This window comes from Hyperoodon ampullatus (genome assembly GCF_949752795.1).
Source record: "Hyperoodon ampullatus genome assembly, chromosome: 2".
In the NCBI taxonomy this organism is placed as follows: domain Eukaryota; kingdom Metazoa; phylum Chordata; class Mammalia; order Artiodactyla; family Ziphiidae; genus Hyperoodon; species Hyperoodon ampullatus.
The window spans coordinates 57,941,313-57,954,072 of NC_136915.1; the positions used below are offsets into that span (position 1 = coordinate 57,941,313).

Here is a 12,760-nt window from a genome sequence, read left to right on the forward strand (position 1 = left end):
GAACATAAAAATAGATGTAGCAAAAAGCTGTAATAGTCCTGTGATGCAAAAGGGCCCTACTTAAACAATGGTTTGGGGAAGGAATTTTTATGAGGTGACTTAATCCGAGGCTTAAAGAATGAGAAGAAGGCAGCCATACAAAAAGTAGAGGAGATAATAAGCAGAGAGCAGCATTTATTCATTCATTCAACAAATATTTATTCAGCACTTTCTATAAGCCAGGAACTGTTCAAAGCAAAGAAAATATACCAGTGGAAAAAAAACACACATGCAAAACTGCTGAGGTGGGAAAGGATTTGGCATGTTTCTGAAACAAAAAAGAAGCCCTTGAAGATGAATCATACTGAGCAAAGGGGAGTGTGGCACAAGATGAGGTTTCAGGGGTGGCAGGGGCAATACTATGTAGGGACTTTACGCTAAATGCAATAACATGATTTGCTGTGTGTGTTAAGTGATTGCTCTTGCTGTTATGTGGAGAAGGGTTTGGAGGATGGAGGGGGGGTGGAAGCAAGGAGGTTCAAAGGGTGACTACACTAGTTCAAGTGCGATTTTAATGCTCTGAAACAGTGATGGCAGCAGAGATAGAGTGTACAGTTTTGATGTAGGAGGGAAAGAACTTTCTGGCCAACTGAAAAAGAAGAAGAGGGGTTGAGGAAGGACGTAAAATCATGGATGATTCAATTGAATAGATGGCGGCTTCATTTACCACAATGAGGGAAACTGGGTAAGTGGATGGAGTTTGGTGGGGGTTACTAGAGGAGGTTTGGGCTAAAGATGAAAATAAATTCATTTTTCTGGTCCAAGTTTTAAACAATTAAATCAATACAAAAGTGAAATTCAGTGTCTCATGGGGTTAACATGTCCCCCATCACTGGAGTATATACAAACATGCGAAATGACCATTTATCTACAATATTTTAGCTATAGATTTCAAGCAGAATTCTGAAACAGATTTCCAGGTGGTATGTGAGAACTTATAAAAGAAAGCAACAATTTCTTGAAACCATCATTTGTTGAATAAGAAATGGTTTTCCTAGATTGATCTCATTTCTCTCAAAGGTAGTTTCACTTGCCTTTGAGCTACTGGAAGCTGGTACCATATATTTTAATAAATATTTTATTTAATTATTAGAGTTTATTATTGGCAGGGCTACCAAACTTATAAATGAGAGCATTTTTATTTTGTTAAGAAACAAACCATTTGAATATATTTTATGATAACCTTTTAGGAAAAGTGGAGAGAGTAGGCTGAAAAATATTGAGCTAGTAGGATAATTTGTACATCCAAAGTGCAATTTTGTCATTGGGTTCCTTCCAATCTCTATTTTCATACCCTTTTAAGCCAAAGAATTGTGTCAAATGATATTTGGGTTTGAATGTGGTGCCATTTATTAAGCTAGTGATTTAATTTTCCTCTTCCCTGCCCACCCCCCTTTCTGAGTTGAGTTAGGTGCTCCATTGTCTCATACAGCTATCTCTACATTGATATCTATCTATTGATATATCTCTACCATAACACTTGTCCAGAATAATTGCAGCAGTAACACAAAGTAGTAAGTTCTCGACCTTGTAGTAAGGTCTCGACCTCCCACACCCCCGCTTTATGAAGTCCACATACAAAACACATTCCTACACAAAATTATTCTCATCTGGGAGGCCCCTACTTTTCCTGGGAATCACTGTCCTATAGGAAGTGACCTTTACTGTTAAGAGTTGTCCTAGCTCTTAGAATGTTTTAGTGGATGAAAGCTTGAGAGTGGGTATATGAAATTTCAGCCATAATTATAAAACATGGAGAAACACACACTTTATAACATTCCTATGTCTGAAAATTATTTTTTACCTGGAAATAGATGGGCAGAACACTTTGTAAACAGGTTAGAAATAATAATGTTCTTATAATTATGAGGTAGGATTGTTTACATTTGGTCCTGTTTTTCTTGTGCATCAAATTACATAACATAGGAAAAACACAGTGTAAAGTTATTAAAGGATCATTAAAATATGCTCCTAAGCATTTGAAACAATGATATTTTTAAATGACCCTCATTTTATAATCCCAGTAGAAAAATTAGGTATTGATATTACTTATTTGTTTATGCATTTCCTTAGTGAAATATTAACACCCTGAGAAAAGATCTCAAACAACAAATAAAAGAACTTGCAACATAGAGTCCTCAGCTAAAGGAACATCAAGAGGAATATTCATGGCATTTCCATCCACCATCAACATCAAGGGATGAGGATGATCATTGCCAGATAGGATCATTTGCCTTCTTCTTGGGCTTGATGCCCTATGGAAGGTATTCCAGCCATTCTTTGCAGGTGGTATTTGGTATTTGGTAGCAACCCCCTGGTTCTTCTTTATGGAGCTGACTTTTAGGGGTGATCACAGTAGCGGGCAGGGGATGACTCCATGTCTCCACACCACTTACACTCCTTTTTGTTGGAGAAGTCTGTGCTGTCTGTGGTGTGCATCAAAGAGGAGCTAGAATAAGGTTCCTGGTCTCAAACCATTTATTCCTTCATTTTTTTTCATTCATCAGACATTTGCTAAGTACCTCTGATAGGCATGACCCTTAGAAATGGGATAAATAATATGAAAAAGAGGTTCTGTGTCTTTGAGGAACACACCCCTTTGGGAGCAAACTAGAACACTTACTTACAATTATTCTGGACAAGTGTTATGATAGAGATATATCAATAGATAGATATCAGTGCAGAGATAGCTGTATGAGACAATGGCGCACCTAACTCAACTCAGAAAGGGGGGTGGGCAGGGAAGAGGAAAATTAAATCACTAGCTTAATAAATGGCACCACATTCAAACCCAAATATCATTTGACACAATTCTTTGGCTTAAAAGGGTATGGAAATAGAGATTGGAAGGAACCCAATGACAAAATTTACTACTACCTCTATCAGGTCTCAACTCAAATGACAGCATCTGAGGAAGATGGGTAGTGCACCCGGTGTAAAGCAATAGACAGTCTATGAGGCTGTGTAGAGTGGGCCTGCTGACCACCCAACCTAGAAACATTCTTCTCCGAACCTGTTTCTACCATACCATTATGCCTTATCTTCCCCATAGCATTTATCACTTTCTGAAATCATCTCATTTGATTTATTTATTGTCCATCTCTCCCCACAAGGACTTTGTCTGTCTTATACATTGTTGAATTCTCCAGCCTAGAACAGTGCCTTGTTTCATAATGGATGCTAATAAATATTTGTTCAGTGAATGAGTTATCGTTAACAATGTAAAACCACATTGAACCACACTTGAGAACTGATCTATTTCTAAAATCTCTGTAACATGTTTAATCTCAGAGGCATCTCAAAGAGTTTGTACTGATTCATTTCTTCATTCATTTCAGTGGGGAAAGACTAAGGCTTGGGGGCCAGAATATGGGGAGTCCCTGTTTCGTGGCAGTTATTTCTTCACAGAGCAGGAGCTGGAACCCAGGGCTCCAGAATCCCAGGGCTCTTTGGGATTACTCTGCTCCCTCTGGTTAAACTTCTCTGTGGGGAAAACATCTTTGGGTTATTGCAGTGGATGTAATTTTCAAAGCCCCTAGGAAAAAAGGAAAGGAGTGGGAAGATGTTTCTGGAATTCAGATGAGCTGAACATCATAGCTCTCCTTCCTATTGTATGGGAGGGAAGTCAAGACTGTGGAACTGGATTTTTAGGGCAAAACTGGGATATTCTGCCATAACTGTGGCCAGATGAGGTCTGCCTGCTTTCATCTGGGACATGGGCTCTACATCATTCTAACTATGATTTTGCACAGTTAAGTCCTTCATTAGAAATTAGGACTGGCTGCAGCCATTAATTATACAAAGGTGGGTCACTGTCATTGTGGGTAAAAATGCATGCCCCTGTGCAGCTTCCTCATCTACAGGGACCAGGTTGCACATTGAGGTGATGGCCAATGTAAGTACATAAGTGAATGGTTATTTTTATCAAAGTGGTAAGCAAGCATTTGAAGATGTTAGTTTCTGAGTATAATTGAGGGAAATATTTTCCAACAGAACTTTAAAGAAACACAGCATTTTTTCACAAATATACCACCTCCCCAAAACACACACATACACACACACTCCACACACAAACATACACCTTATGATAGACAAAAAAGTTCTCCAAAACTCGTGGGATGGAGTTCCTGGCATACTGCAGGGAGGATGGAGAAAGAGGACCCTACTGACTCCATTTGGGGACTCCTCTGAGATCTTTAGCTGCCAGTGGTTTTAATCCAAATAAAAATGGCTTTTTGTCAGATAAGAGATATGAACTGGTGAGATCCTCACATTCATTCAATAAATATTTGTTGGATGGCTTCTGGTGTGAAACTCAGTTCTGGGCCCTGGGAATACAAAATGAATAAGGCTTAGTCCCTGCTTCAAGGTCACAGTCTACTGGAGTGAGAGAGATAATGTAAACAGAGACATACAATCCAGCATGGTAGGTTCTGGGATCAAAAAGAGTCTGTGAGGCCATGGAGGAGAGGACCCTGGGCACAGATTGCAGGATGAAATTAAAAGAGGTCACACTTGAGAATTTTTCAAATGAAGTTTCACATTTTGGAGGCTTCTGTTTTCTCCTTTTGAAATGGGGGGAAGAGAATCAGCCCAGAGTTGTGAGAATTCGACAATGTATTACCTAGAGAAGGAATGAGTTGTCAAAGAAAAGTCTCCTCTAATCCAGAAATGAGTGATTCCTAGGATGTTGCTTCATGACTCTTTGTTACATAAATTGGGGTATGTGCAGGTAATTGGGGATCAGGAAACAACCACCCTGGGGACAATTGCAGGCAATTCTGCAACCACCTGGCTTAGCTTGAATTCTTGGAAATAGAGCTTCTCTTCATTTAATAAAAGGTTTCATGTACACCTTGTGATTCTGTTCTTTATCCCTGATTTTTCCTCCCAGGCTTATGAATAAGGCTTCAGTCCTATTTCTCCCTCGGAGACTGGCAAGTGGCCCTACCTGCTCCAGCTGGAGGCTGGGCAGTGCAGGCTGGGGAAGCTGTAGATGTCTTCTGCCGCCTGCTGGCTCCCTCTTAGCACCAGTGCAGGGCTGGCTTTGCATGGATTCCTAGGCAATGGAGTCCACCAGGAGAGAACCTGGGGCAGAGAATATTGCTGCTTTTATTAAAAAGAAAGAGACAAGAAGATGGCAGACAGAAGCTGGTATAGGAGGGCTTTTCCCATCATGGGGGTTTGTGTAAAGATATCACCATCTCAAACATCTAAGCCAGTGATTTTTGTATATAAGTTTGTTTTGTTCAGGGAGAGCAGAGCTGTGCTTTTTATTTATTTATTTTTAGATCATTGTCTCACAACGCTTATCAAATAAGTTAATGACGCATCTGTATAGACTCATTTGAAGGAAACAGCAGAAACCCCTGCCAGTGGGAATTGATATGAGGGTAAGGAGGCAGGAAGAGGGAAGGGACAGGAGAAACATTTCATAGTAAACTGACTTTCATTGGTTCAGCTGACATTTTTTGATAGACCTACTATTTACAAGGCTACGATCCAGATGCCTGGGATACAAAAGTGAGTAATATTGGGTCCCTTCTCTTTAGGAGATAAGACTCTATTGGGGAGCAGCTAAATAAGTGGATAATTAAATAAGTGGAAAATTAAATAGAGATTACAAGTACTGTGATCAGGTACTGCTGTAAAAGAGTCTAGGAGAACACAGAAGAGGAGTATGTATCTAAATCGAGCTGGTAGCTGCAATGTTAGAAAATATTTACTGGAGAAGGTGGCACGAGCTGAATTTGAAGTAGTGATCGATTGGAGACAGTGGGCAGAAGGGCATTCCAGCTATGGGGAGCACCACCTCTCACACACAGCATCACCCACTACCACCGCTGCCTCGAGAAGCTGAGACCTCTAGAATCAAAGCAGGAGAAAGTTGTTAAAATATTAGGTCTTAGAAAACAAGCAATTGACTCAGTCCAGGGCAATCTGCCGAGGCAGGCAGAATCACGGGGGACAGAAGCAAACAGAATCCTGGACGTCAAAGAGCAGGACTTGGGGGTGGGGGGAGTGTCTCTGATCCTAGAAAAGAGGCCACTTTCAATACTGTTTCAGTCCATATGCTGGCTCTGGGCAGGTCCCGTCAACTATTCAGAAACTTGTGCATGACATCCTCTCAGTCTATCTGAAACTTCTCATTGACGTCATCCGAATACTGAAGTCACTGTAAGCTCAAAGGTATCACTTACAATGTTATTTAAAATTAGAAATTCGGTGACCCACAATAGGGAAAATGCCTGAGGAAGTTCAGCACAAACTCTGTGTGAACCATTAAGTTCCATAGGCATGGAAAATGATAATTCTGAAAACTGCGCACTATGAGAAAAAAAATCATGATTCAAGCCTGCAGGAAAAATATTAAGACTCAGAAAGAAAATACTAGCCTGCTAATATTTTTTCTCTATTGTTTATATTTTACATAACATTCTTATTTATTTTTATAATAGTATTTTTTAATATAAAGAAGCCTAAAGGTGAAATATGAGTCCTGATTAAGGCAGGGCCAAAAATTACTCTAAATAAATAATGACCCCATTTGTATGTTCGCTTCTGATATCTCAGATTCTGTTTTTTCCCTAATTGTGTTTCAGTTTATGCGGCATGTTCGTTTTGCTTGTTAAGCCTGTCCTCCGTCTTCCCCTTGCCCACACCCCTCTTCCCACCCTGGATCTGTGGGACCTATTGTGATGTCTGCCCACTAATTTTGCTGTGACTGAAGCTGGTGTCTGGTTGGTGATTCATGTTTGTTCCTAAGTTGTACATCTGTGTTGGTTGCTTTGAAACAGTGCCCCAGGGAATATGAAAGGCCATTTGTCTCCCTGAAACTGCTTCTTTGCCCCAGAGAATTCTTCCTTGGCTTTTTCTGAATTCCCGCAAGCTCTTCTATGAGTTTAGGCAGGGTAAAGAAGAAAGAAAAAAGGAAAAGAAGAAAACAAAGGAAAGCAGCATGGAGGGAGTTTTAGTGTCTGGGCCTAGTCCCTGCTTACCTGGCAGGACCAAACCTCCTGGTACTCCTGCTAACACTGGGGGCAGATGCTTTGTGACATCTACTTAAAGGGTAATACTTGTGGACTTACTTTCTGCCCACTAGGAATGCCTGCAGCAGGAAAGAGGGTAGAGTCCTGGTGTAAACCCTCAATGGAAAAAGTTCTGAGAGTTTGGTAGGCATACCCACTTGGCACCTCTTCTAAGCTTTTAGCACAGATGTACACAGCAGTGACATTCATAATATGTAATGACTGATACCACATGGGCACTGACCAATTAAAAGGACACAGGCCACCGTGCTGAAGCTAGAGGCCCCCTGCTGTTCCAGTCATCAGCAGATCCTGGACGGTCTGGGGCAGTGGCTGGCTGCCAACTGTTACAAAAGCATTTCAGGGACTTCCCTGGCCGTCCAGTGGTTAAGACTTTGCCTTCCAGTGCAGGGGGTGCAGGTTCAATCCCTGGTTGGAGAGCTAAGATCCCACATGCCTCGGGGTTAAAAAACCAAAACATAAAACAGAAGCAATAGTGTAACAAATTCAATAAAGACTTTAAAAATGGTCCACATCAAAAAAAAAAAAAAAAAAAAAAAAGGATTTCAATGTTTTAATACCCATAAAGGCTGTACAGATAGATACCAAATGAATTACAACATGATTACTCATGAAATTTCAAAGTTTATTTATGCCCACTCTTAAGCTTTATGTAGTCCCATCTTTACCTTTTAAGAGCCTTCCCTCTTTGTCCATAAGAAGAGTTCAGAGCCAGCATCAAGTCCTAGTTCTACAAGCTCTGGGTGGCACAAAGGAGTCCTTATCCACAAAGGAGCTCTTTATTTTACTCAACAACTAGTACAGATCTCACCCAAGGAAAGTGTGCAAGTCAGCTTACATTATATTTTCACTTGCTGCAACGTATTTGCCTTACAACATAGCTCTACCTCCAGGCAGGCTGGCAAACAGGCTGAAGTGTGTGATTGCCCACCTGCCTGCTTGTTGCAGTCTCTGAAAGACAGTCCCATCCCAGACCGTGAGCCTGCTGTGAAAATCCATCTGCAGTACCATGAAAGCCCAAATACATACATTGGATTGTTATGGCTCTTCCTTGTTCTCTTAACTGGAGATTCTCACTTGCTGCTTCTTATCAGACACCTGGAGTTTGTGGGTTGGCTAAAAGCAGCTTCTCGGAATGGTCTCCGGGGAAGCATTATGACCCTGAATTCTTTCATTTCTTCTTTCCCTGTTTCAGTGAAACCTACAGCCTCAGGGTAATTTACTGCCTCCCCTGTCTTCATCCACGATAACAGCCAAGGTTGCTCATAATCCGATTGACTCTCTACATGCCAAACACACATTTTGCTTGAGTGTAGAGACTGAGGGGAAACTGCACTCAGTGACCCAGTGAGCCATTCTGGAGTTCTGTGATTACTGAAGTCTGAGGTTGTAGAAGACTGAATTGGAAGACTTGGACCTTCCAATTCTTACTGTACAGTTACTAGCCTGTGATTTTGAGCAGGTGTTTAAAATCTCTCTAAGCCTCATTTTCCTCAAATGTAGACTGAGATCATACTACATACTTCATAGGGTCATGATAAGGGTTGTGAATGGAATAATAGATCAGAAAGCAATTTATAAAATAAAAATATATATGCAAAATCCACCCCAAGAGAGAAGGCTATAAGAACTAGTGAACGAAAAGAACCACAAATGTAGAAATAAATTATGGCAGCTGGATGAGTATAAAGGAAGCCCGCTACTGTGATCCAGCTTGGAAAAGAGAGCATCCTTATCCCAGTACTTCTCCAACACCTTTCTGCAGACCTTTAGCCAGAGAGCAGTGAGTTGTCTAGAGAAATACTAGGCAAGAGGGTTACTGTCAATCTGAGGCTAAGGAAGGTTGTGCATGCAGGAAAAGTGCATAGGGGATGGTGGAGAGTATGGGAAGGACACAGTGCCTAAAGTAACACCAGGACCAGGAGAGAGTAAACAACAGACAAAATGTCTACTGCTCCCACCTGTGTGTTCATTGATCAGAGCTTGTTCAAATAATTCTGGACTTGAGGGTACCTTTCCAGAGTGAGGTAGACTGACCAGAAATCTTAACGGCACTCCTCTGCCAGAGTCAGTAGCTGTATCCTCCTCCAGAGAGAAAGCTCTGCACCCCTGGAGGGCTCTTCGGCATTATCAGATTAATTAAGTCGTTGTCTGTGCTTAAACTTGCATATAAATATTAAGTGTCAGGCTGGGCCTCCGGTTTAATCAGCCTGTGGATGTTTTCAGGATAGCACTTTGTTCCTGAAACATTCAGAAATGTGCACATTGTATCTTTAATGAGACTGTGATATTTATTTATGGCAGGAAGAAGCCTCCCAGCTAAGAAGACTCATTCAAGTGATAGTTGAGTATCTGGCACTTAGAGCTGTGTTAGATGCTGTATCTGGAGTCGCTTATTATCAACAGTTTATTTTATGAATTTGTCAATGTTGCTCATGCCGCTGAAAGGCCATGGGATTTTGCTCCGGGGGTCAAATCCTGGCTCCAGTCTCTGCTGATGACTGAACTTCTGTGGGACTGTTCCGTTTGTATAAAATGAGAATGACTGCAACTCAGAGCTATTTGGAGCCTTAAAATTTTCCATGAAGTGTGAAGTGCTATGTGAAGTTCCTGGCACGCATGGGTTCTCCATGTATGTATGTCAGATGCCCTTCTCTATGTTTCTCATGTGACCAGTTTCCTTTTTTCTCTTTAAGCTTTGATGTGGAAAATGGCCCTTCCCCAGGTCGGAGCCCGCTGGATCCCCAGGCCAGCTCTTCCTCTGGGCTGGTGCTTCACACCACCTTTCCCGGGCACAGCCAACGCAGAGAGTCCTTTCTCTATAGATCAGACAGCGACTATGACTTGTCACCAAAGGCGATGTCGAGAAACTCTTCACTTCCAAATGAGCAGTAAGTATGAGCTGTCTGGCTCCCAGTTTCACACTTATGTCATCTTTAACCCCATCACATCAGAGCAGCAACACTGTTCCCCTTTAACCCACAGGAAAGAGGGAGGAGAAAAATGAACAGAGCAGAGGTGACAACGATGACCACCTTAAGGATATTAATGCTCTCTTGCATGAGAAATATGTAGCCGGGGTTCCCAAGAGTGTTTAAAACCTCAGGCAACAGTGTTTGATTTACTTCGGTTATTGACACTTAAAAAAAATTATTATTTGGCTTCATTTCCTGAACTGCTGAATTGTTTATGGCATGAGAACCTTAACACTGTTTGCAAACCACACTCAAACTTTCCAAGGCATGTGCAGTTTGCATGAGGCTACAGCAGAGAAGGAAAATGGTGGTTGGTGACACGCATCCTCTCTGAGTGGCCTTTGCTGGGCAACATTTAAGAAGCTGTCATCTAGTCACATGTCTGTGTCCCTTCTCTGGAACCTTAACACAATGCCCACTTGTTGCCTGGCTCCTGGGTGAGACAGAACATACTCCACCGCCCTATTAAGCATGGCTGATGTTTCTGTTTTGCTGCTATTAATTGGAGATCTCTAATTTTTATTTAAAAAACAACGACCGGGTTGTGTTACTTGTTTATTAAGTTTCTGAAACCAAATAAAATTGGATGCTGGGATTCATGCCTTAAAAGGTCTCTAGGCACATGTACAATTGTATTTAACATCATATGTTATAAAAATATCAGTAGCTCTCTAAAGTCTCCAGCCTGGAAAATTCCACTGGGCTCTCTTCTGCTGTTGGAAAGGAAGCTAAAAAGGGTCACCCTCTTGTGAAAGGGGCAGGGGGCATTTTAAAGCTACCAATAAAAAGTACTCCTCAGGGAATTTTCATCAGCTAATTTTGACAGAGGCACCCCTGCCCTAAAATATCTCAATCATCGGGTGGACCAAAATTCATTTATTCACTCATTTGGCAAAAATTTACTGAAGCTCTCTTATGTGCCATGCAGTGTGCCAGGCTTTGGGCATAAAAGGTGAGCAGAAAAGTGGGAAAAAAATCACAGATGCGTTAAAAACAGACGTTATTCTCTAAAAGTTTGCATGCTCTCAGGGAGGTTACAGTTAAATAAGAAAGATAAGAGGAACACTGCTACTGTGTGGAAGGAAACATTTAGTGAGTGCTTACTATAGGGCCCTGTTCATTTACATACGTTATCTCTTTTAATCTTTACAAAAGTCCCTCAGGTAGGCACCATTATTATCTCCACTCTATAGATGATGAAACGAAGACTCTGAGAAATGAGAAACCTGCCCCTCCCCCATGACTCTATGCCATGCTATATACCTTGATGTAGCTAAGAAAGACCATAGGCAAAACTTTGGGACTTTATTTACTTATGTTCTTCAAACTGCAAAGTAGAACCTCTCCTATCAGGTAGAAAACATGAGTGGAGTAGAGGTAACCTCTTTGCTGTAGATCATGTAGAACCACGGAAGTTTCTGACCAAGGTTTGGATGGGGGCTTTGACAGTGAACATCCCTTGAATTCTCTCTTCCACCAAAACAAACAGCTTTCTAGACACCCCCGAGGGAGAGCATAGGAGATGTGTTGAGCTGAAGTAATTAGAGCTTCATTCACATAGTGCTTCACGGGTGAAAGACTAGCTTTGGAAGGCAGCTAATGCCTCCTCCCACCCCCCACCCCCAGACCCCTGACAAACAGCCTGATGCATCTCAGGGTCACTCAGAGGCTTCCCAGTAGGTTCTAACCAAATTTCAGATTAAACTCCAGTGATTCCTTACTTAGGACCAAAAGGTTATAGAAATTTTGAACATGAAGAGACTTTCAAGACCACAGTCCAACTAAGTCTATAGTTGTAGAAACAGACATCTAGTTCTGAACGACTCTGCATTCAGGTTCCTAATACTAATGGTTACCCTCTTTTCAATTTTACCAACCAGGAAAAATTCTCCCCTAACTTTAGAACCTACATAGAGTTGCCAACTTTAGATTTAGGCAAGTAAGGATTATATATGTAAGTTAACTAGTATCATTCTCCCTTTAAAAAAAAAAAAAGAGTGAGTACCTTCAAGATGGCGGAGGAGTAGGATGTGGAGATCACATTCCTCCCCACAAATACACCAAAAATACATCTACATGTGGAACAACTCCTACAGAACACCTACTGAATGCTGGCAGAAGACCTCACACTTCCCAAAAGGGTCTGGGTTCTCTGGCCAGGTATCAGACGTGAACCTCTGAGGTAGCAGAGCTGAGTTCAGGACATTGGACCACCAGAGACCTCCAGGTCCCACATAACATCAATCGGTGAAAGCTCTCACAGGGACTGCCGTCTCAACGCTAAGATGCATCACCACTCAAAAAACAGCAAGCGCCACTGCTGGACACCCCATACCAAACAACTAGCAAGACAGGAACACAACCCCACGCATTATCAGAGAGGCTACCTAAAATTATAAAAAGGGCACAAACACCCCAAAACACACCACCGGACGTGGTCCTGCCCAGCAGAAAGACGAGATCCAGCTTCATCCTCCTGATCACAGGCACTAGTCTCCTCCACCAGGAAGCCTACACAACCCACTGACGCAACCTTAACCACTGGGGGCGGACACCAAACACAAGGGGAACTACGAACTTGCAGGCTGAAAAAAGGCGACCCCAGACACAGTAAGTTAAGTAAAATGAGAAGACAAAGAAATACACAGCAGATGAAGGAGCAAGGTAAAAACCCACCAGACCAAACAAATGAAGAGG

The 12,760-nt window shown here is 41.8% G+C and overlaps 1 protein-coding gene across 4 annotated transcripts in view; it reads left to right on the forward strand.

The window, feature by feature from the left end:
- PDE4B (phosphodiesterase 4B) overlaps positions 1-12,760 on the forward strand; it is a gene marked incomplete at both ends in the record, with an annotated part of 505,104 nt that overhangs the window by 358,934 nt on the left and 133,410 nt on the right. For 3 of the 4 annotated variants that reach the window (XM_079698748.1, XM_079698749.1, XM_079698751.1), the window contains one exon: positions 9,785-9,979. In XM_079698748.1, the coding sequence (XP_079554874.1) occupies positions 9,785-9,979 (195 nt within the window). Of the gene's footprint in view, positions 1-9,770; positions 9,980-12,760 lie in introns of all 4 variants that reach the window. The other variant, XM_079698750.1, reaches the window with a different exon arrangement.